Source organism: Myxine glutinosa, chromosome 1 (assembly GCF_964187855.1).
Source record: "Myxine glutinosa chromosome 1, kmMyxGlut1.1, whole genome shotgun sequence".
NCBI lineage: Eukaryota > Metazoa > Chordata > Myxini > Myxiniformes > Myxinidae > Myxine > Myxine glutinosa.
In genome coordinates this window covers 7,489,884-7,514,347 of record NC_136261.1, presented here as the reverse complement: position 1 = coordinate 7,514,347, position 24,464 = coordinate 7,489,884, and the positions used below count along the sequence as shown (strand labels likewise).

Here is a 24,464-nt window from a genome sequence, read left to right as displayed (position 1 = left end):
GGAGCGGGACGCAACCCCGCCGGAATCCGGGAGCGGGAAGCGACCCCTGCAAAATGCTTTCCCGGTGGTATCGTGCACTGGATGAGCATATAACCCTATATATTTTATATTCACTTGCTTTGGCTTGTTTACGGAATCCTAATAAAATGTTCCCACCTTATCACTAACTCTTAATGGTATAACACCGTTGCTGGTACGAATAGGAAATGAATGTTAAATTAAACAGTAAAATGATGTAGTTCTGGAACGTTAGAGGAAGATCCCACTTCTTAAGTCGGTCGGGTTGCTCTCCTCACATTGTTGTTGTTGTTGTTGTTGTTGTTGTTGTGATGTGGTTGCACATACTGTGGTGAAACAGCATTTGGTAATCTTTGCTAGACTAGATGTGTTCTGTTATCGCGAACGCAGGGTTAAGCAGTCGGGTGCGTATGTGTGCCGTGCGCCTGTCCGTGTGCGTGTGCCGTACGTGGGCCGTGTCTGCATTTTAAAAATTCATTTTCTCGGCAACCGTTGGTCCGATTGACATGAAATTTTACCGTGGGAGCGCCTCTGTCTGTAGATTTTTTTTACTGATAATTATGACGTCATAGGTCACATGGTACGGACGCCATCTTGGAAAAACGTTACACCTCTATATCTCGCAAACCGCTTAATGGAAAAAAAATTGAAACATGCCTCATTGTCAGGTACACCCCATGGGGAATAAGATATGTTTATGATAATGTCACAGGTGCCTCCATTATGACGTCATAATTCGACAAGTACAACGCTTGATCTGATCAGTATGAAAAAAAGTTCCACTGCAACTTAGTCCGATGAACACGAAATTTTCAGAATATGAGCGGCTCCTCCTGTAGAATTGTTCTCATGATAATTATGACGTCAATGGTCACGTGGTACAGGCGCCATCTTGGAAAAATCGAAAAACGTTGCACCTCCATATCTCAGAAACCACTCCATGGAAAAAAATTGAAATATGGCTCAATGTCAAGCACTCCCCTTGAGGAATAAGATTTGTTAATGATGGTCATCAGTACCGTAATAAAAAACACCTTTAGAGGCCATTTTTCCCCGCAAAGCGGGGGTTGGCCTTTTTCGGGGACCGTGGTTGTTGTTGTTTTTTGGTCCCCTTTTTGAAGCAATGTTTTATGGCCGGATGCCCTTCCTGCCGCCAACCCTTTTTGTCGCCTTTTTACGACAAGCAGGGAATTACCAGTGAACTGGTACTCAATTAGCCGACCTCGGAAGGATGACAGGCTGAGTCAACCCCCCTGGCGTTAATTCAGCATCAGTACCGTAATAATGACATCATAATGTGACAAGCACAACGATTTCATTCGATAAGTAATGAAAAAAAAATTCTGAGCAACTGTTGGTCCGATGGACACGGAATCTTCACCATCGGAGCGCCTCCTCCCGTATAATTTTTTAATGAAAATTATGACATCATGGGTCATGTAGTACAGGCGCCATCTTGGAAAAAACGAAAAACTTTGCACCTCTATAACTCCGAAACCTCTACATGGAAAAACAAGAAAGAGCAAGGAGAGATTGCAGACCTTCGCCAGGATGTGTTTGTGTTTTTTAAGGCTTTTGTGTGAAAACAAATATGGCGGCCGAAATACGTGACCGATGACATCATTTTTTTTTTCTCCACCAATTTATCCCCAGATGACGCTCAATAAATTTCATCTTGATCGGATGAAGTTCTGTACTTGTCGAATTATGACGTCATAATGGAGCCACCAATGACATAATCATTAACATATTTTATTCCCCATGAAGAGTTCTTTAAAATGAGCCATTTCTCAATTTTTTCTATGCAGCGCTTTCGGAGATATAGAGGGGCGAAGTTTTTCAGTTTTTCCAAGATGGCGACCGAACCACGTGCCTGATGACATAATTATTTTTTTGATTGACGTCGTCACACGACGAACGACGTTTTGATGACGTCATCATATCACATGATTATCTTAGCAAAAATCTTTGCTAATATTTGAAAATCTGAAAATATTCTCCTCTTAAACTGCTTAACCGATCAATGCAAATCTTTAACTAATTGATCAACTACCCATGGGAAATATAGTTTAATAAAAGTGACATCAGTTACTGGTCTGGCAGCCATATTGGATTTTAAAAAACCCTTAAAAAAACAGGAGAGTTGGCTTGCACCAAGTCCTTCTCAAGACTACAGGGTAAGTATTCTATGAATACCATCTAGTTGGTAAAGCAACAACTTCATGTGTAATGCCTGAAACTCAAGTCGGTCCTCGTCCATTAAAGACGTTGTTTGAAAGTGAAGGATTTTATTTGATATCCCACTATGGACGGACCCACCCTGATCTTCACATTTCTTTGGAGTTACCAACATCACTTTTCATCAACTAGTCATTACTTTCTTTCCTTCGTTGTGTTGTGATTATGTTTGTGTTTTGCTGAGGAAGTGAATAATTATTTTAATGTCTTGGTAGTGCGTTGTTTCGGGCTGGCGTAGTTGGGCGTTAAAGATTCCACGGTGGTCTTCACGAAGAGTGGGTGCCCTCTGGGTGGCACCCTGAACAAATGACGAATTCCTGTCCGAACTACTGCTGGGAAGGCAATGGCAAACCATCCAGTGTAACACTTACCAAGAAACTGCTTCAGCAGCAGCGACGCTCTATTACAGAGTTTAGGCATCAGAATCAGAAGTGCGTTGTTCAGTTTTGATAATCTGGTAGTGCTGGTCGAAAGTGGTTGTATTGTGCACGTTTTGGGGGATAGGCCAAGGTGATTCCATCATGATGGTGAGAGGTGACTCTCTCGCTCAACCTCCCACTGTTCTGCCCTTTCGTCCTGTCTGAAAAGAGGTTGTGAAATAATGCCTGTTTGGTATGTTGGTATGAAACAGGTGCGCACACCACCACCAGAATGGCACTGCCAGGTGGTCAAATGATTTCTGTGAAGTGAAGGAACCTATTGCTAATGAGTGTGCGTGGAGTGTTTGAGTGAACTTTCCAGTAATTCTGGCACACATGAATCTTCGATTCTCCGGCTCCGCTGTGATAAGATTGTGCCGGTGTTTGTGCCGAGCTTTTGTAACTCGGACGAGGGCTTGCATCATGCTTGCCCTCTCTGAAATAGCACTCCCCCAGGCCTGGCATAGCTAGCTTGGGAGGTCGGTTGAAATGTCACGTGACAGCTGTCACTACCACTCAGTAGTGCTTCGCTGCTCTCATTGTAGTTCCGAGAGTGTCTGTTGCGCATTGCTCAAAGAGGTTGTAGACTCAGGAACAAGGTCACGCTACACGTACCACAGCTGCACAATCGTTGCACTGGATCGGGAGGAATGCCTGGTTGTACATTAACACCGCAACCTTGTCCGCAAAGTCGAATCGGAGCGATAGTGTTTATGGCTGTGGTTATTTGCTAAGTTAACGTACGATAAGCGTGAGCTGAGGGTTCTGGCCTTTTTGGTGCGATTCCTGCACGTTTCGACCACGTTTGTTCTTTGCTTCTGTGCTCGTCCAGTATGGGATGTCAAGGCTCTTGGGGAATAGGACTGACAGATTACAATGGAACGGTTGTGATTCTGTAGTTAATTGGATGGAATGCTTGTTTTTTGAAAATTTGTTCTCAGACTCTTAAAGGAGCTTTTATCAATGCAGGAATCCGGGATTATCCTGAAAACATCTTCTTAATCACTGCTAATAACCCATGCCTTTACTAAAACAGTAGCAACTGCGTTCGAGGTTGAGATGCTTCAAGTTTATGAAACTTCCTGGTGGTAAAATTGACCTGTCCAAAGGAGAGGTTTGCTGAGGGTTTCACAAATTCAACCGGCAACATTTCCTGTCCCACACATCCGTTAATATCGAGCCCTGGTATCGAGGAAGAGCAGAACAACGGAGCAAAGGATCAACAGACAGACAGAGTGGGATGAAGTGGAAACAGGAGGGCAAAAACTGATGGATGTACTGCGGTACGTACAGTGGGATGAGTTGCAGGTGAAAGGGGGACAGGATCTCACTCACCAGGTGAAGAGAAGCTCAGAGTTAGGAATTATGGGAGAACACAAGGTGCTGGTTTGCAACGGACTTGCTGTTCTCGAATCTCGAGGGAAGACTGCTCCAGGTGCCAGACTGGAGGAGAAGAATAAATGGCGTTGTGATTCAAGTTTAAACCTATGGAAGGTAAGTTGTTATAAGGAGTTCTGATAGAATCACATATGGGACCGGGACAGTCGGAGGCATCGGTGTACTCTATGTGAATTGTAAGGGCATCGGCGATTGTTCTTGTTTCGAATGACAGTTTATAGCGGGGATGGGATTCAAATTCAGGCTAGACAGAGTAAAGGCGAGTGTGTGTTCCTCTCGTCCATTCTGTCAGCCCAGGAGACGATTGACCCCATCATATGGGGTTTGAACCTGAGATCCCAGCAGCTCTGTCAACTTCCAGGCCCTCGCACTTTTTATTCCCATTGTTGATGTGTCAAATAGTAAATGTTTCATTGTTAGAAATCAATTTTACACACGTCGTTGTTGTAATTTGCTTTGAACTTTCACCAAGGTGAACGAAAAGTTTCACACTACATCCGCAGTATTGCTGATGACGGATCACTTTCACTATGTTGTTGCTTCATCGATGGTCGCCTCTTGACACACATGTCCGTGGTTATCATGCTCGTGGTTCTGAAGTGCTGTGCTTGTGTCTGTGCTCGCATTGTTAGCTGTTGCAACATGTTATTCTTGAGGTGGTGTTTTCATTGTGAGAACTTTGAAACTTGATTTGAACTTTGCTGCTTCTGGCTGTTGTTGTTGCCTTTTGTCATACATTGAGAAGATGGAGTCATCTGCTCAACTTGAGGAGATTTCTATTCTGGTTCATTATAATAGCATCAGGATTTATCAGTGGTAATTGCTCAGCACAGTCTTGAATTCCTGATCGATGTTTGGGATTTTGCTATTTCCCTTTTTCTTTTTCGTTACAATTTGTCAAGGCCTATGGAAAAGCTAAGCCATGTCAACAAATGTCAACAAAGTGGGGAGGTGCAGAACAAAAGGTCTTCAGGTTCAAGACTGTTAGACAGCATGTGATGATGATCTGCCTCCTTGAAGAAGTGAAAGGAGGAGAAAATTTGGACTCGGATTTGATGGATATATATATATATTTCCAGATCTGTGTACAGGCTCAAATAGTGGATTTTGCTGTAACCCGTTGAAGCTGGGAAGGGGCAGGTGCAATAAGACCACAGTGACGGAAATTGGAAAGCCACCGACCTACTTGAGGTGCGAAAGCACTAGGCTTCATGCCCTGGTATCGAGCTTTGAGATTCTGGTTATTGACCAGGGCCTTGTTCACCACCGTGTCAGAGAGGACCAAGTGACATTCTGGGTACTGCAGCCCAAATCTTTATAATAATACACTTGTCCGTCCATGTGTCTGTTTGTAGCATTCCATTGCACCCATTGGTTGGACAGTTCACCTGACTCCACCCACAAATTACACTTCACCTTGTTGGTGCTTCCTGTGATGCAAAGGCAATGACGCCTTCGGAGCTTTCATATTCACAATCGCCATGACGTCCCTCTAAGTTTTCCCTTCATTGTAAAATGATTTTGAGCCAATAGGCGTCACAGGCCTTCTGATGATTGGCCTCAGCGATCGAGGCAGTGGTCTGTAAACCGCCCAAATAACTATGCGCCATTCTCTCCAGCAGGGCTTAAACCCACATCGTTAGAAAATATCTTTCTCCAATGTTATTATTTACTTCTAACGATGTGTGTATATATGGAAGATAATTGGTATTTTCTCGGGAAGAAGATAATTGTTTTTTTTCTCAGGAAGAAGATAATTGGTTTCAGGTTGTTTATTGTCACATATATTTTCCACATATCTCGTGGGATTGTGAGTTGGACAGGTGACAGTGACGGGCCATGACCTGCTCATAGTCACATATATTTTCCACATATCTCGTGGGATTGTGAGTTGGACAGGTGACGGTGACGGCCATGACCTGCTCATAGTCGCATATCTTTTCTGCATATCTCGTGGGATTGTGAATTGGACAGGAGACGATGACGGGCTATGAGCTGCTCATGGTCACATATCTCGTGGGATTGTGAGTTGGACAGGCCACCATGATGGGTGGGGACGGGGTTTGAAGGATTTACACCTTAGGGTCAGGAGGATGAGGACTTACAGTTTGGGGGAAGGAAAGAGCAAAGATGGACAGAGTTGGGAGGGGAGGATGAGGCCTTGGTTGAGGTGGAGGTGGGTTGTGTGAGGACTTCCGGTGGGGGTCACAGGGGTTCAGAAGTTGTATGGGTTGAAGGCTTGGAGTGTGGAGGTGATTGACACCTTCATTTTGGGAGGGGGAGAGTGAATACTTAGGGTTGGGGGGGGGGGGTGGATGGGGGGGAGAGCAAAGGTGGGACAGAGTCGGGAGGGGAGGTTGAGGCTTGGGGTTTGTGTGGAGGGTTGAGGACTGGAACTCCCATTTTACATGACATGGAATTTCCACGGGTCCCTGCTGGGTGGAGAAAAATCCTCCATGATGCTCCGGATGAAGACCTTGTATGCGGTGAGGAGATTAATAATCCCTGCGGAGAATCCCCGGATAGCTATCATCTTTAGATGTAAGCTTTGATTTTGTGGTACACCCAAAACAAGTTAGGCCAAGCGTTCTATAAAGTCAAGTAGTTCTGTTGGAGGAGTTTGCCGATCTACCTGTGTTGAAAATCATGTTCCAAACAGCTGAGTACTTTTTTGTTTAATTGCTCGCAGATATTTCCATCAAGAACGGGTGATGGGATGATAATGGGTTTGATTGGACGGGAGGATCATACTGTCTCAAGTTTGTCACCTCATCTTCTTGGTCTCCATTCTGTTATTAGTCCCCTACTGGTTTCACTGTAGGTGACTATAGGTTTGCTCTCTGTCTGTGTCTGTCTGTCTGTCTGTCTCTGTCCCACCTGTGGTTTTCCAGACTTTTACCCCTTACCCTTCAACACACTGAACTGAAGCTTGGTAGGGGACATGCATTGTGAAGCAATTCTCACCCCTTGTCCATTTTGTCAATCTGCCATGGGTCTGTCTCGAGCTGGAGAACCATTCCATCTCCATTCATTTTATTTGTTTGCATGACCTGTGTGATCTCGGTCTTGTTTCTGAACTATTTTGTATTTCTCTATTCGGTATTTATGATCATATAAAACGCATCTTTCCATTCTTCACTGACCTGTTGCAAACTTTTGTGACCATGACCATGATTCAAATACCAGAGTCTACTCTAGGTGATAGTATTGATGTAGATTGGAAACAAAATTGGTTCGAGTGCACCGTTGTACTTCAGCCTCCTCGGGGTGTGAGATGACATCAAGAGTGAAACATTCTTTTTAATGTGCATGACGTCTGATCTCCAATTACAGTTTGGATATTGTGTACCAATGGCAGCAGGTGGACCAAATGTCAGGCCTTGTAAAAAGCGGAGAATGTGTTGAGACTTCTCTTACCTCCTGTTTTAGTGATTCAAACCCTTCATCCTTTGCTTTATCAGAAGGAGAAACATGGTCAAGGTTAACTTGCCAAAACAAACTTACCACAAAAGTATTTTTGACGTCATCGTGGCTCCCTGAATAAAACTTCTCTCCATAACTGGCCCTCATGCAGTTGTAGGAATTATTTAAATGTGTGTGTGCATGCATGCGGGAATGTGTATATGTGTATATGTGTATACTGTATGTATATGTATGTATGTATGTATGTATATGTATATATGCATATGTGTATATTTATATGTATATTGTTGCGGTTTTGGGAAACCACTAAAAAGTAATGGCAACCACCATACAGGTCCCTTAGAATAGTTATTTCATAGCAGACCATTATCTTAGCCCCTTTCCCTTATTTTGGGTTATTATGTCTTTATGCATTGGGGAAAGGAAACATAGGTCCTCCACCCATAAGGGATAATGTACCAGGCAATGCACCAGGCTCCAAGGCACACCATGGTGTCCAGGTTCAGAAACCCACCAATCAGGATGAAAGTTACTTTGGGGGTACTTGTGGGGCAGAGTAACGGGCTCCACCAATCGGGAGCCAGGAGACCTCCAAGAATCCCCCCCCCCCCCCCCCCCCCCACCCTCGGCGCGGGTGAACAAAGAGATTGTGAACACGTTTTTGCACGCTCTTCTTGGTTCTTGGACATTGTGGACCTAACACCTGCCTGGATTGATTCTCTTTCTGCCCACTCAGCACGTGGACACTTTGCGCTCTGGCCGCTCTCTCTCTCTCTCTCTCTCTCTCTCTCGCCCCACTGAGCATGTGGACATTGTTGCTCTTGGCTGGTCTCCCTCTCACAGGCCTCTACACCTGCATTATTCACCTCTTGGGCGTGGACTTTGTGACTAAGCACATGTGCATTCACTCGCTCTGGCCGTTCTCTCTCGGCCCACTCACCACGTGTCTGCAAGATTATTCGACTCTGGGCCTGTTTCTCTCTGCCGGGTTCACTCAGCCTCTCCACGTGATTGCTCTCTTGGCTGGACTCTCCCTGCTCCCTCTCGCTGCATGTGTACACGACAGAGGCCTTGAACTTTCTCATTTTGCATGTGTTCATTGTTCTCCGCTGGCTGCCGGACTCTCTCTTGGTGCACGTGCGCACGACCTTACCTGCCCAAGTCCGTGCTGATGATCGACCTCACTCTACCGTGCTGGTGGGTATCCGGAGCATCGTAGCCTTTGTGCTATCAGGTTTCCTACGTTTGTTTGTTCATTCCCCTCCCCCATGAAAGTGTGCTGGGCCCATGTGGTGTTTATCTGAAGTAATCATAATAAGGCGTAGAATAAGCTAGGTTTCTGCTTCTCGTCCCTTTTTCTTTCCTATTGAAATAATAACATTGTAAATATGTGTAATAAATCAAATCGTTAAAACGTTTTCCTTTTCTCTCTGTCCGTGAATGTCTTTTTTTCCATTGATCCGCCATTGTTTGTACCCAGATTAAAGATTGGCCGTAACGACATTACCATCACTCCGGCGGTTACCAACGGTTTTCACTTGGCCGTCTAAATTGGTGTACCGCCGAAGGGTACAGTGCGTTCCCCGATTGGGACCGTCACATGGTACAGGTAAGCTATCGCATGACGGACCAATCGGCGTTCATAGTTGCTGATTCGCAACCTGCTAAGCACGAAGCTATTCGTGCGCGGCAGCCGCAGGTCCGGTAAGTTCGGGAGGGAACGGAGGTTAACCCCCTCGTAGTAAACCCGAACCCCGGACCGTAACAATTCGGTGTTCAGGAGCGAGATTCCTGTCCAAGCACCATGACATATTGGTGCCGGCAGTGGGATTCCGCTCTGGCAGCCGTAACAATATGTATATGTATATGTATATACAATCACGTGAAAAAGTAAGTACACCCCATGTAAAGTTTTGACTTTTTCAACATATTTCAACATACAGCTATTTGATCTTCATTTCAACAATATTGATAGATAAAGGTGATATAACAAATATCATGAAACATTTACATTTTGTAGTCCATTGTATAATTTAAATAAACATAAATGCAAATTTCGCATGTGCAAAAAGTAAGTACACCCCCACATCGTTTTCATTCGACAAAAAGTCAAAATTTTCAAAAGTCAAAATAGAGATGCAGAAAATAGGGCAAAATGGAGAAGATTGTCATGGGGACCGCAAGGTTAACCCCCGCTCTTGCAGGGAAAATGGCCTTAAAGTGCATGTTGTTGTTGTTGTTGTTGTTGTTGTTGTTGTTGATAACATGTGAATGCATGTGCATGCACTTGGGAAATACAGTTTGAAATGTGTCATTACACCGAATGTAAAATGTGACTTCAAGAGCTCAAATCCTCTCCCTCCTCGCCCATCTCTCCCACATCATGCACACTGCACTGAGGAGATCACACATTGGGGAGTGGATTACACACGGGAGTGGGTCACACACACGGGAGTGGGTCACACACAGGGGAGTGGGTCACACACAGGGGAGTGGGTCACACACAGGGGAGTGGGTCACACACAGGGGAGTGGGTCACACACAGGGGAGTGGGTCACACACAGGGGAGTGGGTCACACACTGGGGAGTGGGTCACACACTGGGGAGTGGGTCACACACTGGGGAGTGGGTCACACACTGGGGAGTGGGTCACACACTGGGGAGTGGGTCACACACTGGGGAGTGGGTCACACACTGGGGAGTGGGTCACACACTGGGGAGTGGGTCACACACTGGGGAGTGGGTCACACACTGGGGAGTGGGTCACACACTGGGGAGTGGGTCACACACTGGGGAGTGGGTCACACACTGGGGAGTGGGTCACACACTGGGGAGTGGGTCACACACTGGGGAGTGGGTCACATACTGGGGAGTGGGTCACACACTGGGGAGTGGGTCACACACTGGGGTTGAGAATGAGTTCTTGCCATGTTTATCTCAGCATGTTTGCGTCCACCAGTGCGCATGCAGCTGTGATCCGAGAACGAAGATCTTGCAGGTTTGCCAACTTGGTGTTGTCGACATCTTTGACAAACCCCCAGAGGAAACGACAATGGCGTTATGTCTGGTGATTGTGGGTGCCAGGCAGTTGGTCCATCTCGGCCAATCGAGCGACCTGGAAAATTTTCATTCAGGATGGCTCAAACGACAAAGGCCTAATGAGGAGGAGCGCCGTGCTGTTGAAAAATGATATCAGGTTGCAGGTCTTCAATCTGTGGGAAGGTGAATGCTTCCAACATGTTCATGTAAATTATTGAGGTCACTGTATCCTCCGCAAAGAAAAACGGACCCACCAAGTGGTCATGAAGAAGGTCACACCACACATTGACCTTTGGACTGTCATGTATGTGTTCAATGACCAAGTGGGGGTTTTCAGAGCCCCATATCCTCACATTGTGCTGGTGGACCTTCCCCGATACATGAAAGCAAACTTCGTCCGTGAACATGACCTTTTTCAGCTAATTTTCGTCACTGTCTATGTGACTGAGCAATTTTTGTTTGAGTTCCTGTAGAATCTGCACCTTGTAGGTATAAAGCTTCAGTCTTTCATGCAAAATCCTGTGTACAGTGGTGGTTTGTAGTCCCAGTTTTCTGTATGCGTGTCGGATTGATTTTCTGGGACTTTGTAGAAATGATTTGTGCACTCTCAACGTCTGTTGCACTTGTGCTTGGTCAACCGGTACTTTTCTGTTTCTGACAACTTCCAGTCTCCTTAAACCTCTGGTTCCATTCGTTAATACTGGTCCGCGATGGCGGATTCCTACCATACCTTGTATGGAAATTACACTGAACTTGTGTGTCGGATCTCTTCTTGCTGAAACATTCGACACTGAGATTTCTCCTGTGGAGTCGTTATTTTCTTACATTAACCCACCAGACCTGAAAATAAAGAAAACCTGAACATAAAGGGTATTGTTGTATTATTTGTGGTACTAAAAATATTAATAACCAAAGTTGTCCAGGTGTTTTTGGAACACCCTGTATATATGTATATGTATGTATGTATGTATGTATGTATGTATGTATGTATAAAATACCTTCAGAAAGTATTCACACCCCCTGACTTTTTTCACATTTTTTGTGTTACAGCCTGAATTTAAAATGGATTAAATTGAGATTTTTTTTGTCACTGATCTTCACATACTACCCCGTAATGTGATAGTGGGATTTTTTATTTTAGAAATTTTTGCTAAAATGTCGAGTCAATAAGTATTCATGCCCCTTTGCTATGACACTCCAAATTGAGCTCAGGTGCATCCAATTTCCTTTGATCATCCTTGAGACGTCTCTACAACTTGATTGGAGTCCACCTGTGGCTAATTCAATTAATACCATGAAATACCGTGAAAAATATGACGATTTAGAAAGAAACACACCTTTCTATACAAGGTCCCACAGTGCACTGGTGCGGTACATTATGGTACGGTACTGTGGTAGAAAAGCGCCATTATTCAGGAAGGTCACCAAGAACCCAATGACAACTCTAACAAAACTACAAAGTTTCTTGGCTGAGATGGGCGAACCTGCCAGAAGGACACCAGTCTCTGCAGCACTTCACAAATCTAGTCTTTATGGGAGGGGGGGGGGGGCCGAGACGGAAGAGAAAAGGAACATGACAGCATGCCTGGAGTTTGTAAAAAGGCACATGAAAAACTCTGACAGCACAAGGCAAAATATTTTGTGGTCTGATGAGACGAAAATTTAATTATTTGGCCTGAATGCAAAGTGCTACGTCTGGTGGAAACCGAGCCATCACCATCACTACTGTGAAGCATGGTGGTGGCAGCATCATGCTATGGGGATGCTTTTCAGCAGCAGGGACTGGGGAACTTGTAAGGGTAGAGGGAACCATGAATGGAGCCAAATACAGGCAAAACCTTGAGGGAACCTGCTTCAGAGTGCAAAAGGCCTTAGACTGCGACGAAGATTTATGTTCCAACAGGACAATGTCCCCAAGTATGCAGCCAAAGCAACACTGGAATGGCTTCAGAACAAGAACGAGAAAGTCCTTGAGTGGCCCAACCAAATCCTAGACTTGAATCCCATTGAGAATCTTTGGTAAGACTGAAGATTGCTGTTCACTGAAGCTGCCCATCCAACTTGACAGAGCTTGAGCAAATCTGCAAGGAAGAATGGGAGAAACTCCCCAAATATAGATGTGCAAAGCTGATACAGACATACCCAAAACCAAAGCTGAAGCTGTAATCGCTGCCAAAGACGCTTCTATGAAGTATTGACTCATAGGGTTGAATACTTATGTAAACTAGAACGGCACTCAGTCGAGAGCATACCTCCGCCTTGTTGGCCATATCACTCAATGGTGAAGAATCACTTTAAAAATTCTACTAGCTGGATCCGGATCCGAATCTTCACCAAAATCTAATCATTTCGTCCTTGTCACATATGCTACATCTTTGCCAAATTTCGCCCGATCCGTCCACAACTTTTTGAGATATTTTGTTCACAAACGGACAGACAGGGCGGGGTGAAAACATAACCTCCATCCACCTTTGGTGATGGAGGTAATGAGATATTTCTGTATTTCATTTTTAATAATTTTGTAAAAAAGAAAAGTAAGGGAATATGCTGTACATTTGTTCCATTTAAGACGATTGCAGAAATGTTTTTCATGACTATATTTTTATTAAAACCCTCCCTCCCTTCAACATGCCACCTCCCCCTCTTCCATCTCCCCAAGCTACACCCTCCCCCTCTTCCATCTCCCCAAGGTACACCCTCGCCTCTTCCATCTCCCCAAGCTACACCCTCAACCTCTTCCATCTCCCTAAGCTACACCCTCCCCTCTTCTATCTCCCCAAGCTACACCCTCCCCTCTTCCATTTCCAGCAAGCTACACCCTCCCCTCTTCCATTTCCAGCAAGCTACACCCGCCCTCTCTTCCATCTCCCCAAGCTATACCCTCCCACTCTTCCATCGTCCCAAGCTACATCCTCCCTCTCTTCCATCTCCCCAAGCTACATCCTCCTCCTCTTCCATCTCCCCAAGCTACATCCTCCCCTCTCCATCTCCCCAAGCTACACCCTCTCCCTCTTCCATCTCCCCAAGCTACACCCTCCCCTCTTCCATCTCCCCAAGCTCCACCTCCCCTCTCCATCTCCCCAAGCTACACCCTCTCCCTCTTCCATCTCCCCAAGCTATACCCTCCATCTCTTCCATCTCCCCAAGCTACACCCTCTCCCTCTTCCATCTCCCCAAGCTACACCCTCTCCTTCTTCCATCTCCCCAAGCTACACCTCCCCTCTCCATCTCCCCAAGCTACACCCTCTCCCTCTTCCATCTCCCCAAGCTACACCCTCCCCTCTTCAATCTCCCCAAGCTACACCCTCCCCTGTCCATCTCCCCAAGCTACACCCTCTCCCTCTTCCATCTCCCCAAGCTACACCCTCCCCTCTCCATCTCCCCAAGCTACACCCTCTCCCTCTTCCATCTCCCCAAGCTACACCATCTCCCTTTTCCATCTCCCCAAGCTCCACCCTCCCCTCTCCATCTCCCCAAGCTACACCCTCTCCCTCTTCCAATCTCCCCAAGCTACACCCTCCCCTCTTCAATCTCCCCAAGCTACACCCTCCCCTGTCCATCTCCCCAAGCTACCCTCTCTCCCTCTTCCATCTCCCCAAGCTACACCCTCCCCTCTTCCATCCCCCCATGCTCCACCCTCCCCTCTCCGTCTCCCCAAGCTCCACCCGCCCCTCTCCATCTCCCCAAGCTCCACCCTCCCCTTGCACACTGCCTATTGCCCTTTGCCAAGCCGCTTCAGCCCACGGCCATCAGTACATCAGTTGTGACTTTTTTCCAGCAATGTACTATTTTGTTATTTAATTATTTGCCAGATTGTCCACACATATACACTACGCAGACATACAAATAAGCTGTGTGTGTTTCAGTCTGACATGTTGCAATATTCCTGAGCTTTGGCAATAATAAAATCACAAAAATATCCTCTTTGATGTTAATGGGGTGAAATCGTTGTCATGGACACCATTTTCCCTTTGCCATGTGCGACGTTTCTCAATACCACGAACCAGGATGAGCAGAACCTGAAAAAAAAAGAACGACAAAATCAATCTTATATTTTTGCTCTTAGCTTGGTGCTGAAGCGGTTTATCAATGGGGAGGGGGGGGTTGGCTTGTGATTATGGCGATGACCCTCATGTGTTACTGCAGAAGGCCCTCAGATATTAGTGTCAGTCACAACATTCAATGATTAAATAATTATACTCTTATTACCAAGATCTGAGGGTTCTAAAGGGTCTAACATGGTCAATAGGATCTTAGAATTCAAAAGGGCCTTATGGATCTATCGGGTCAAACAGGTCGAGGTTTTAGGGTTCTAAGGATTATAACAGGGTATATAGAGTCTTCATGGTCTTAAAGGATCTTGGGGGTCTAAAAGGGTCAAGGGGTATAAAGGGTGTAAAGGTCTTCAGGAGTCTAAGAGGGGATAAAGAGTCTTACAAGGTCAAAAATGGTCTACAGGGGGAGTCATGAGTCCCCGGACACAGTTTTAGCTGCTTATACAAGATTTGTTCATACCGTCTATCAGTGTTAGGTACAAATCCTGTTACGCCGATAACTTGGGATGTTGAACCGGTGATGGGATGTTGACCAAAGTTGGTACAAGTATGTTTTATGATGCAAAGATGAAATTATTTAATTTTGGGATCAAGAGGTCAAAGGTCAGGTAAAAATGTGATACTGTCAGTTTCACATACTTTGAGTATATAAATAGCTGAGTGGGATTTAAATAAACTTTGGTATAAGTATGTATAACAAGCGTTACGCCTAGTTCCCCCGTCGGGGAAGTGATGTGAGTTGACAAAGTGGAAGACGCAGAAAACATGCTATGATATGATATTTCGCTCACAAGATTCTGACATACATGGCGGCGGCCATCTTGGATTTTGACGTGGCGACCCAATTTTCAATAGGGTTCTTCCTTATGCCGAGATACACCCACACACCAGAGTAGAAGTTGGTACTTCGCTTATTTTTCAAGATATCCATCTCACAAGGTTCAGACATACATGGCGGCGGCCATCTTGGATTTTGACGTGGCGACCCAATTTTCAATAGGGTTCTTCCTTGTGCCTAGATACACCCACACACCAGATTAGAAGTTGGTACTTCGCTTATTTTTCAAGATATTCCGCTCACAAGGTTCAGACATACATGGCATCAGACATAGTCATACATGGAGGCGGCCATCTTGGATTTTGACGTGGGTTGCACCCGCACACCAAATTCGAATGCGGTCCTTCGCTTACGCACGCATGGACGGACGGACACACGGACGGAGGGGAAAACCATAGTCCCCCTTTCGCTCCGCGGTGCGACGGGGGACAATAATGTGGGCAGAGGCATATCAGTCGATGTCGAAGAGTGCCGTTCTAGTTTTTTTTCTTTCCTTGCTTGTGCAGCTATGACCCCCCACTGCTCCACCGACACTACATTGCCTCTTCCCTCTGCCAATTCGCTCTTTTATCGGTGTCCATTGTTTTACGGAAAAAAAATAACGAGGTCAGCATACACTGAATCACCGCAAGCTATTTTGTTTTCAAGTTTGGTCCTTCCAAGCAAACTGTACCCAAACAAGCAGTGAAGTATGGTTGGGGGGGTGGGGGAGGGGGCAGCAAAGGGGGCAATGAAATAGTTTATTTTAATGTGTTTAAGGGGGCTTTTGTATAGGAGCAGCTGACCTCCCACCTGCAAATGATGACTCCCTTTGTCCGATTCATGAAAAATGTTTTTTTGCAGCAGGAAAAGCCAAGTGGGAGCTTGTCTTCCACCCTTATTAGGTGGCTCTAATATTATAGTTGTGCTTGAACAAGCTTCTGATGCTTCACAAAGGCCCACTGTGCCCATGCTGCCCCTTGGGCAATCTGCCAAGATGATGGAGGCTTTAAATGAGCACTAGACATGAGGGAGCATGTGCAGTCCGACACGTTCCGCAGTCTTAGAGTAGGTAAACAATTATTGTATCTTTCCATAGCAAGGAGCCTGGCAGGCAGGATAATCACAGTGATATATTTTGGGTTAATGCTATCTTTGAGTGCCTCCAGGACTGACCAATAATTCAGCAGTACAAAATAGCATGGTGTAACGATCCTTTGAGGCCGGTTGCACGAGAATGAAATGCAGAGGCAGTAATATAAAACTTTGCTTTTCTTATCGTCTTGTCCCCAGCAGAGTCGAGCAAAGAAGAAGTTTGGAGTGACGATCATGGCAACAGACATGGCTGACAACCACCGGGAGAGCTGGGATGCACTTGTACACGCCGCCGAGAGGTATCGCCGAGGAACGGGACATGAAGTGTCCGTCCTGACGGCATTTGCTCCACGAGATGTAACGGCCGGTCCGGGAGGCAAGGGGCTGGCCTATTTGATACATGGCGGTGGACTTCTGGGTGATGCGGCACGCCATTATTTGGATGGCATTGCCTTGTGGCACCGAAAAGCCCTGTCTGCCACTATTCCTTTGCCCCTGAAGAACCACGGCTCCCCATCTCCATCCGCACGACCTCAGGGTCCTTTTTCCACCAGTTACCCCTCAATTTATGGTCGAGGAGTAGGAGGAGACCTCGGTGGAACCACGCCCATTGTCCCTCCGCCACCTTCTGCTCTTCCTCTTTTGGTGCCTCCCGATGAGGGAAAGGAGACTTTGGATGGGATGGTCGAATTGAACGGAATTCTAGAATACGACGACGATGACGATTATGAGGACGAAGAAGAGGAGCCAGAAAAGCATCGAGAAAAAGGAGATTCTGTAGGTGAGTTTTGCAGCGGGCCTGTTAAACCTGCACTGTGTAAAAGTGGCGATTTTCATGCACACCCATCAATGTCCTGAGCATGTGGACACACCATCACACGATGGTGTGTAAATCCAGTAATCTTGCATCATCCAGTAATCTCACAACATCACACAAAATCGGGCCTTTTCATCTGATAAACAAAAAGCTTCTCCCTTTCATTGTAACATGATCCCTGTGAGAATATATCTCTTGTTATTATAAATTGTCATCCCTGTCTCATTTGGTGGGGCCTCCTTGATTCATTTACAATATTCCAAACAATGGTTTTGCTCACCATTCATTCATCCTTATTACAGCTGTTTACTTTGTAGGCCTTACAGCTGCTATTACAGCTGTCACAGTGTTGTACACAAATAATATAACATGTAAAGCATAAAGACGGGGTTTCACTTGTCATTCTGGTATTTATACTCACTAGCATAGCACCCGTCTCCAACAAGTTTGTACATGTCTCATCTCAAATGAGTAATTTTTGGAGTGTATATTGGTAGAGTGTGTATTGGTAGAAACGAGAATTCTTCAACGTAAAGTGAAGATGTGGACCGTGACATGTGGTACATGTTTACCTTATGGACAATGGCGGTCCGCTCAGAAGAACTATCGTTGGTGATTAAATATATATGTCGTGCATAGCACGATACTTGTGAGATCCAAATAAACAATCCTACTATAATTCACCAAATGTCCGTTCGAAGGTACCGCAAAAACGGCTCAACCGATCGCAACGATATTTTGGGTGGGTATTCCTGGGACCCCTGGGAGCAAAATAGGCTATATTGTTTTTCAAATTTTCCAGTGTTTCCAAACACGATGGAATAATATTTACCGATATGAACAGTGATGTGGCTTTTGTTGAAATTCTACAAATACTGTTTATTCTACGTACCAGGAGAGAGTAGATCGATTCCTGACGAACTCTTCCTATATAAACGTGCGGCTCCGAAGTAACACGGCAGCGTGTGCAAAGCGACTGAGAAATAGGTGTAGCGGCCGCTTCCATGTTACAGATTCGGTGCGCACTCTTCACACATAAACGTGCGACTGAGAAGGACGTGTAGCGGCCGCTTCCCTTTTGCAGAATTCAATCTTTTTTCAAAATGGGCGCCATGTACTGTTTAGATTTTGATGATTTGCGTGTGATGTGATTCAACGGATGTTTATATGAATCGTTTAAAATAAAAAAAAGCCTTCAATTTCTGATATTTTGCCTTTTCATTTGGGCCTCCCAATTGAAGCCCCGCCCAGAGGGCAGGTACCGTTGCTTGTAGTTGAAATGGTAACTAATTTGGTTATTTCAAATTTGACCTATCAAGCGTTTTAACATGATTCAATGTTGTGCATAACAAATATGGTTGATCAATTTTCTCATTTCCGCCGAATAGGTGTGTTACATGTTTTGGATGGCTTTAACTAATTTTGACCAGATTTTATACACGTATACTACACATGCGTACAAATAACCTGTGTACATTTCAATATGATGTCTTGCAAAATTCCAGAGGTTTCGCAATTATACAGTCGTGGCCAAAAATATTGGCACCCTTACACTTTTTTCAAATAATGCACCATTTCTTCCAGAAAATTGTAGAAATTAAAAAATCTTTTGGTATCCACAAATGTATTTATTTGGTTTGCATTGAAACAAAACAAAAAAAAGCTGAAATAATTACTAAATCTTAGCTTATTCCACACAGAAATCCTAAAATGTCCAGGACAATATTATTGTTAGAAATAATTATATTTCAAGCAGGTTATTGTCCTTTACTTTGGAATTGAACTCACCTGTGGTGAGTTACAGTTGCCTGCAATATAAAAATCACATCCAACCAGTTTGAATAGGGAAAAGGAGTCAATCTGCTGTTTTGTGTCACTGTGTGTACAACAATGAGCATGGAGAAAAGAAAGAAAACCAGACAATTGTCTGAGGAGGTCAGACACAATACTGTAGCCAAGCATAGACAATCTCCATCCCTCTCTGTACCCACTATACCCAGTCGTACCCTGCTGCTCCTGGACTCCGTGTCCTTTCCTCCTGACAAGGTGGAAAAGTTTCTGTCAACCCTCGACTCTGATTCTGCAACTGGACCCGACGGCATCAGCCCACGGGTCCTAAAATCCTGCTCTGCCGCTCTATCTCACCCTCTCTTTGTTCTCTTCACCCTCTCTTTTGCTCAAGGTCAACTGCCATCTGCTTGGAAATCAGCCAACATCACCGCTTTGCACAAAAAAGGTGCAAAAACAGATCCTAGCAACTACAGACCAATCAGCCTTCTCCCAATTATCAGCAAAGTCATGGAATCCATCATTGCTTCGGATATGAAATCTTTCCTCTTCTCCAATGGCTTGATCTCTGATCATCAATTTGGTTTCAGACCAGGTCACTCTACTCTGGACATGCTGCTTCTGCTGTCTCAACAATGGATGGAGGTCCTCAATGCCAAACAGGAAATTAGAGCTGTCTCCCTTGACATATCACGTGCCTTCGACACGGTCTGGCACCCCGCTCTGCTCACCAAACTCTCCTCCTTTGGTATCCATGGAAATCTCCACGCATGGCTGGTGGACTTCCTCTCTAGTCGTCGTCAACGTGTGGCCCTGAATGGGTTTCTCTCATCTCCTCTTCCTGTTCAGGCTGGAGTTCCCCAAGGCAGTGTTCTGGGCCCCGTGCTTTTTCTGGTCTTCATCAATGATCTCTCTGACTCTCTTGAAAATCCTCTCTATCTCTTTGCTGATGACTCCACTCTCTGCCGCTCCATTCCTCTTCCCTCAGATCGGCAGTCTGCAGCCTCCTCACTCTCTGAAGACTTGGACAAAATCACAGACTGGTCAAACAAGTGGAACATGTCTTTCAATCCTGACAAATCTCACACTCTTACTATGTCTCTCCGAAAAGATCGACTGGACAACCCTCCCATCTACTTTGTCAACAATCCTCTCCAAGAAGTTCTGTCGCTCAAGCTTTTGGGTCTCACTATCTGCCATGATCTTTCTTGGGAAAACCACATTTCCAAGCTGGCCTCCAAAGCCAGTCGCCGACTGGGCATCCTCCGTCGTGCGAAGTCCTTCCTCGGCACACCTGAGCTCCTCACCACATACAAGGCTTTCATCCGCAGCTCAATGGAATACTGTTCTCCCCTATGGGCCGGTGCTCCTGCCTCACACCTAGCTCGGCTTCACGCTGTTGAAACCAAAGCTTTCAGAATTATTGGAATCTCCCGCAATGAAGCTATCTCTGAGGGCCTTTCACTCACTCACCGCAGGCAGGTAGGTGGTCTTTCTGCCTTCTACCGACTCCTCTCCGGTCTTGCACCCCCAGCTCTCTCTGTGCTCTGTCCCCCAAATATTCCTACAGGTCGCACAAGATCTGCCAGCAACCCTCTGATGGTTAAACTGCCGAAATCTCGGCTCTCTGCTCACCTTCACTCTTTCATTCCTCTTTTCTCCCGCCTCTGGAACAAACTCCCTCACTCCCTTCAATCCCACTCCTCCCTCCAGGTCTTCAAAACAGCTGTTCACCACCATCTCTTATCTTCCCCCATCCAAAACCTTGATCTTTTCTACCCCCGCTAATTCACCCCAGATCCACCTTGTTTGAAATTCCAACTTCTTTCCTGGAAGTCCTGGCAGTGTCCATATGTTTTATACCTCTCCCACCGCCCCCTTCCCATGCCCCCCCCCCCCCCCCAAGCCCTCGCCCTCTCTCAGATCTCTCGATGTCTCCATGTCTCTCGGTCCCTGCTCTCAAATGTTGTGTTTGTGTCCTTCCCCCTCTCTCCCCATCTTGTCTACCACTCCCGATGTTATATGTTTTATGTGTCGGTTTGTCTTTCTGTGTGATTAATGTTCGCTCTTTCACGAGCCTCGATCTTGTATACAAAAAAAAAAAAAAAAAAATCTCAAGGCTACAAGTCCATCTCCAGAGACCTTGATGTTCCTGTGTCCACCGTACGCAATGTTATCAGGAAGTAAGGCCCATGGCACTGTAGCCAACCTCCCTGGACGTGGCCGCAAGAGAAAACCTGATTGAAGATTGCAGCGAAGGATTGTTCTAATGGTCGTTCGTTCTTCGAACGACGTTCACTGTTATTACTGTTACTGTAATAACAGTTATTACTGTTCACTGTTAACGTTCAATGTTATTAACCTTATAAATATAATGTTTACACTTTCCCCTCAAGTTCTGTATTCTGTCATATATTATAACACCTTTTTCTTCTTCTTCTTCTTTAAAAGGTTGCTTTCGACTTGCTCACCAAATCTATCCATCCCAAAAAAAAATTCCATCTCTTTCAGTGCCTCTTTTCTACATTCCCTAAACTCTCCTGCACTCCATCCTCCCTCCAGCGTCCTTAAACATATTTTTGACTCGAAGGTCACAAGAAACTCATTTTGCAATAAATGTTCGTTTCCCATTAATCGTACACTTTCTAAAATACAATCTCACCCCTCCCCTCCAAATCTTCCCCATAACCCCTCCCATCCAAATCTTCCCCATCATCCCTCCCCTCCAAATCTTCCCCCTCGCCACTTCCCTCCTAATCCTCCCCATCACCCATCCCTTTCAAATCTCCCCCCTTTCCCCTTCTCTCCTAAACTCCCCCCACACCCCTCCCCTCCAAGACTCCCCCTCGCTCCTCCCCTCCTTGACTCCCCCCTCACCCCTCCCCTCCAAATCTCCCCCATATCCCATCCCTTTCAAATCCCTCCCCTTGTCCCTTCCCTCCTAAACTCCCCCCTCGCCCCTCCCCTTCAAATCTCCCCACCCTCATTTCTTCTCAATTTCCCCCCTCTCACTCCCCCTCCTCAAAGCGTCCTTCCCTCTTCCAACTCTCACCTCCATCTCCCCCAACCTTCTGCCTCGCTCTTCCCCCTCCTCAAATAACACCTCATTGTGCCTCACCCAATCACCATCAAACCTTTTGTCCGCCCCATCCTTCCCTTTCTCCGAGCTATTCTGAAATCTCTGACACACCTTCAACAGCTCTCCCTACCTCTTCCATCCACCTCTTCCACATCTTACCCTACCCCTCCTCCCCCCTGTTCTGTATCCGATGCTCCCCCTTCCTCTTCATTAACGGTATGGACCTCAAACATCCGGGGCCTTCGTTCAAACTCAACTGATCTCTCCATACAGGTTGCTTCTGTCAAACCAGACGTGATCTGCTTAACAGAAACTTTCCTCCTTCATGATATCTCTGATTCCTTAGTATCTCTCCCGGGTTACTCCCTCCTCCGGTATGATAGACCTGAGCCTCGTCCTGGAGGTGGGGTTGCTATCTTTATCAAAAACTCTCTTCCTCACTCGCCCTGCACTGCACTCTCTCCACCTCACCCCCAGGAATACCTCTGGCTACGGCTTCCGCTTCGCTCCCACCTCTTGTTCATATGTGTGTTGTACCGTCCACCAAACAGTGATGACTCCATCTACATCTCGCTGTCTGATAAAATGGACCAACTTCTGTCTACTCATCCTAACTCTCTCTTCGTCATATGTGGTGATTTCAATTGTCACCATGCCAGTTGGCTGGGTGTGGGTACCGCTCTCACCAGCCATGGCTCCTCAGCAAAGGACTTCTGCGACTCACTGGGACTGACACAATCTGTCAATTTCCCGACCCGGATCTCAGTCAACGGAGCATCTTCTCTTCTGGACTTGGTTATGACTAACTTCCCTGAAAATGTCTGCTGCTCTTCTTCTGCTCCAATCGGCTCATCTGATCATGTGCTTGTTAAAGTGGACATCTCTCTGACCATTCTCAGGGAGCCTCCTCAGTGTCGACGAGTCTGGCATTTCACTCAGGCCAACTGGCACGGTCTTCAAGCAGCCATCAATCATCTGGACTGGTCTCCCATCTCTACCACCTCTGACATCAACTCATCCTGGGAATTCTTCCAAAGTAAATTGCTCTCTCTCATGCACAGATTTATCCGATCTCGTCTTCAGTTGTCATACCCTTCCTCCCGTCCATGGTACACGGAATCTTGTGGTGAGGCTGTTGCCCAGAAACAACTTGCCTTCGTCTCCTGGAAAGCAAATCCAACGGAAGGAAATCTCATTTCCTTTCACAAAGCCCGAAACAAGTGTGTGTCCACCCTCAGGAGAGCCAGGAAATAATATCTCTCCGTTCTCAAGACCGAACTCTCTTATCTGTCTCCCTCTTGCAAATCCTGGTGGCGTCTGGTCAAATCTGTTTCTGGTGTTTGTTCCCCCTCCATCCCCTCCCTCACCTCAAACGGCTACACAGCTGACTCCGCACGTGAAAAAGCTGAATGCCTCAACTCTGTGTTTGCCTCTAAATCTTGTGTCCCAAACCCATCCCTCTCTGTACCCACCGTACCCAGTCGTACCCAGCTGCTCCTGGACTCCGTGTCCTTTCCTCCTGACAAGGTGGAAAAGTTTCTGTCAACCCTCGACTCTGATTCTGCAACTGGACCTGACGGCATCAGCCCACGGGTCATAAAATCCTGTTCTTCCGCTCTTTCACTCCCTCTCTCTGTTCTCTTCACCCTCTCTTTTGCTCAAGGTCAACTGCCATCTGCTTGGAAATCAGCCAACATCACCGCTTTGCACAAAAAAGGTGCAAAAACAGATCCTAGCAACGACAGACCAATCAGCCTTCTCTCAATTATCAGCAAAGTCATGGAATCCATCATTGCTTCGGATATGAAATCTTTCCTCTTCTCCAATGGCTTGATCTCTGATCATCAATTTGGTTTCAGACCAGGTCACTCTACTCTGGACATGCTGCTTCTGCTGTCTCAACAATGGATGGAGGTCCTCAATGCCAAACAGGAAATTAGAGCTGTCTCCCTCGACATATCACGTGCCTTCGATACGGTCTGGCACCCCGCTCTGCTCACCAAACTCTCCTCCTTTGGTATCCATGGAAATCTCCACGCATGGCTGGCAGACTTCCTCTCTCGTCGTAGTCAACGTGTGGCCCTGAATGGGTTTCTCTCATCTCCTCTACCTGTTCAGGCTGGAGTTCCCCAAGGCAGTGTTCTGGGCCCTGTGCTTTTTCTGGTCTTCATCAATGATCTCTCTGACTCTCTTGAAAATCCTCTCTCTCTCTTTGCTGATGACTCCACTCTCTGCCGCTCCATTCCTCATCCCTGAGATCGGCAGTCTGCAGCCTCCT

At 46.1% G+C, this 24,464-nt stretch overlaps 2 protein-coding genes across 8 annotated transcripts in view; one reads left to right on the top strand and one right to left on the bottom strand.

The window, feature by feature from the left end:
• The window catches only part of AKT1S1 (AKT1 substrate 1), a 42,064-nt gene that overhangs the window by 5,691 nt on the left and 11,909 nt on the right, over positions 1-24,464 (top strand). For 2 of the 7 annotated variants that reach the window (XM_068106986.2, XM_068106994.2), the window contains exon 2: positions 16,704-17,283. In XM_068106986.2, coding sequence (XP_067963087.2) covers positions 16,737-17,283 — 547 coding nt within the window. In that variant the 5' untranslated portion in view covers positions 16,704-16,736. Of the gene's footprint in view, positions 1-8,582; positions 8,694-16,700; positions 17,284-24,464 lie in introns of those variants that run through there. The other 5 variants (XM_068106999.2, XM_068106980.2, XM_068106958.2 and 2 more) reach the window with 4 other exon arrangements.
• The window catches only part of RAB21 (RAB21, member RAS oncogene family), a 42,902-nt gene continuing 32,856 nt past the window's right edge, over positions 14,419-24,464 (bottom strand). Inside the window, exon 8 of the mRNA XM_078780915.1 lies at positions 14,419-14,554. The gene's annotated coding sequence lies outside the window, so the exon portion shown is untranslated. The remainder of the gene's footprint in view (positions 14,555-24,464) is intronic.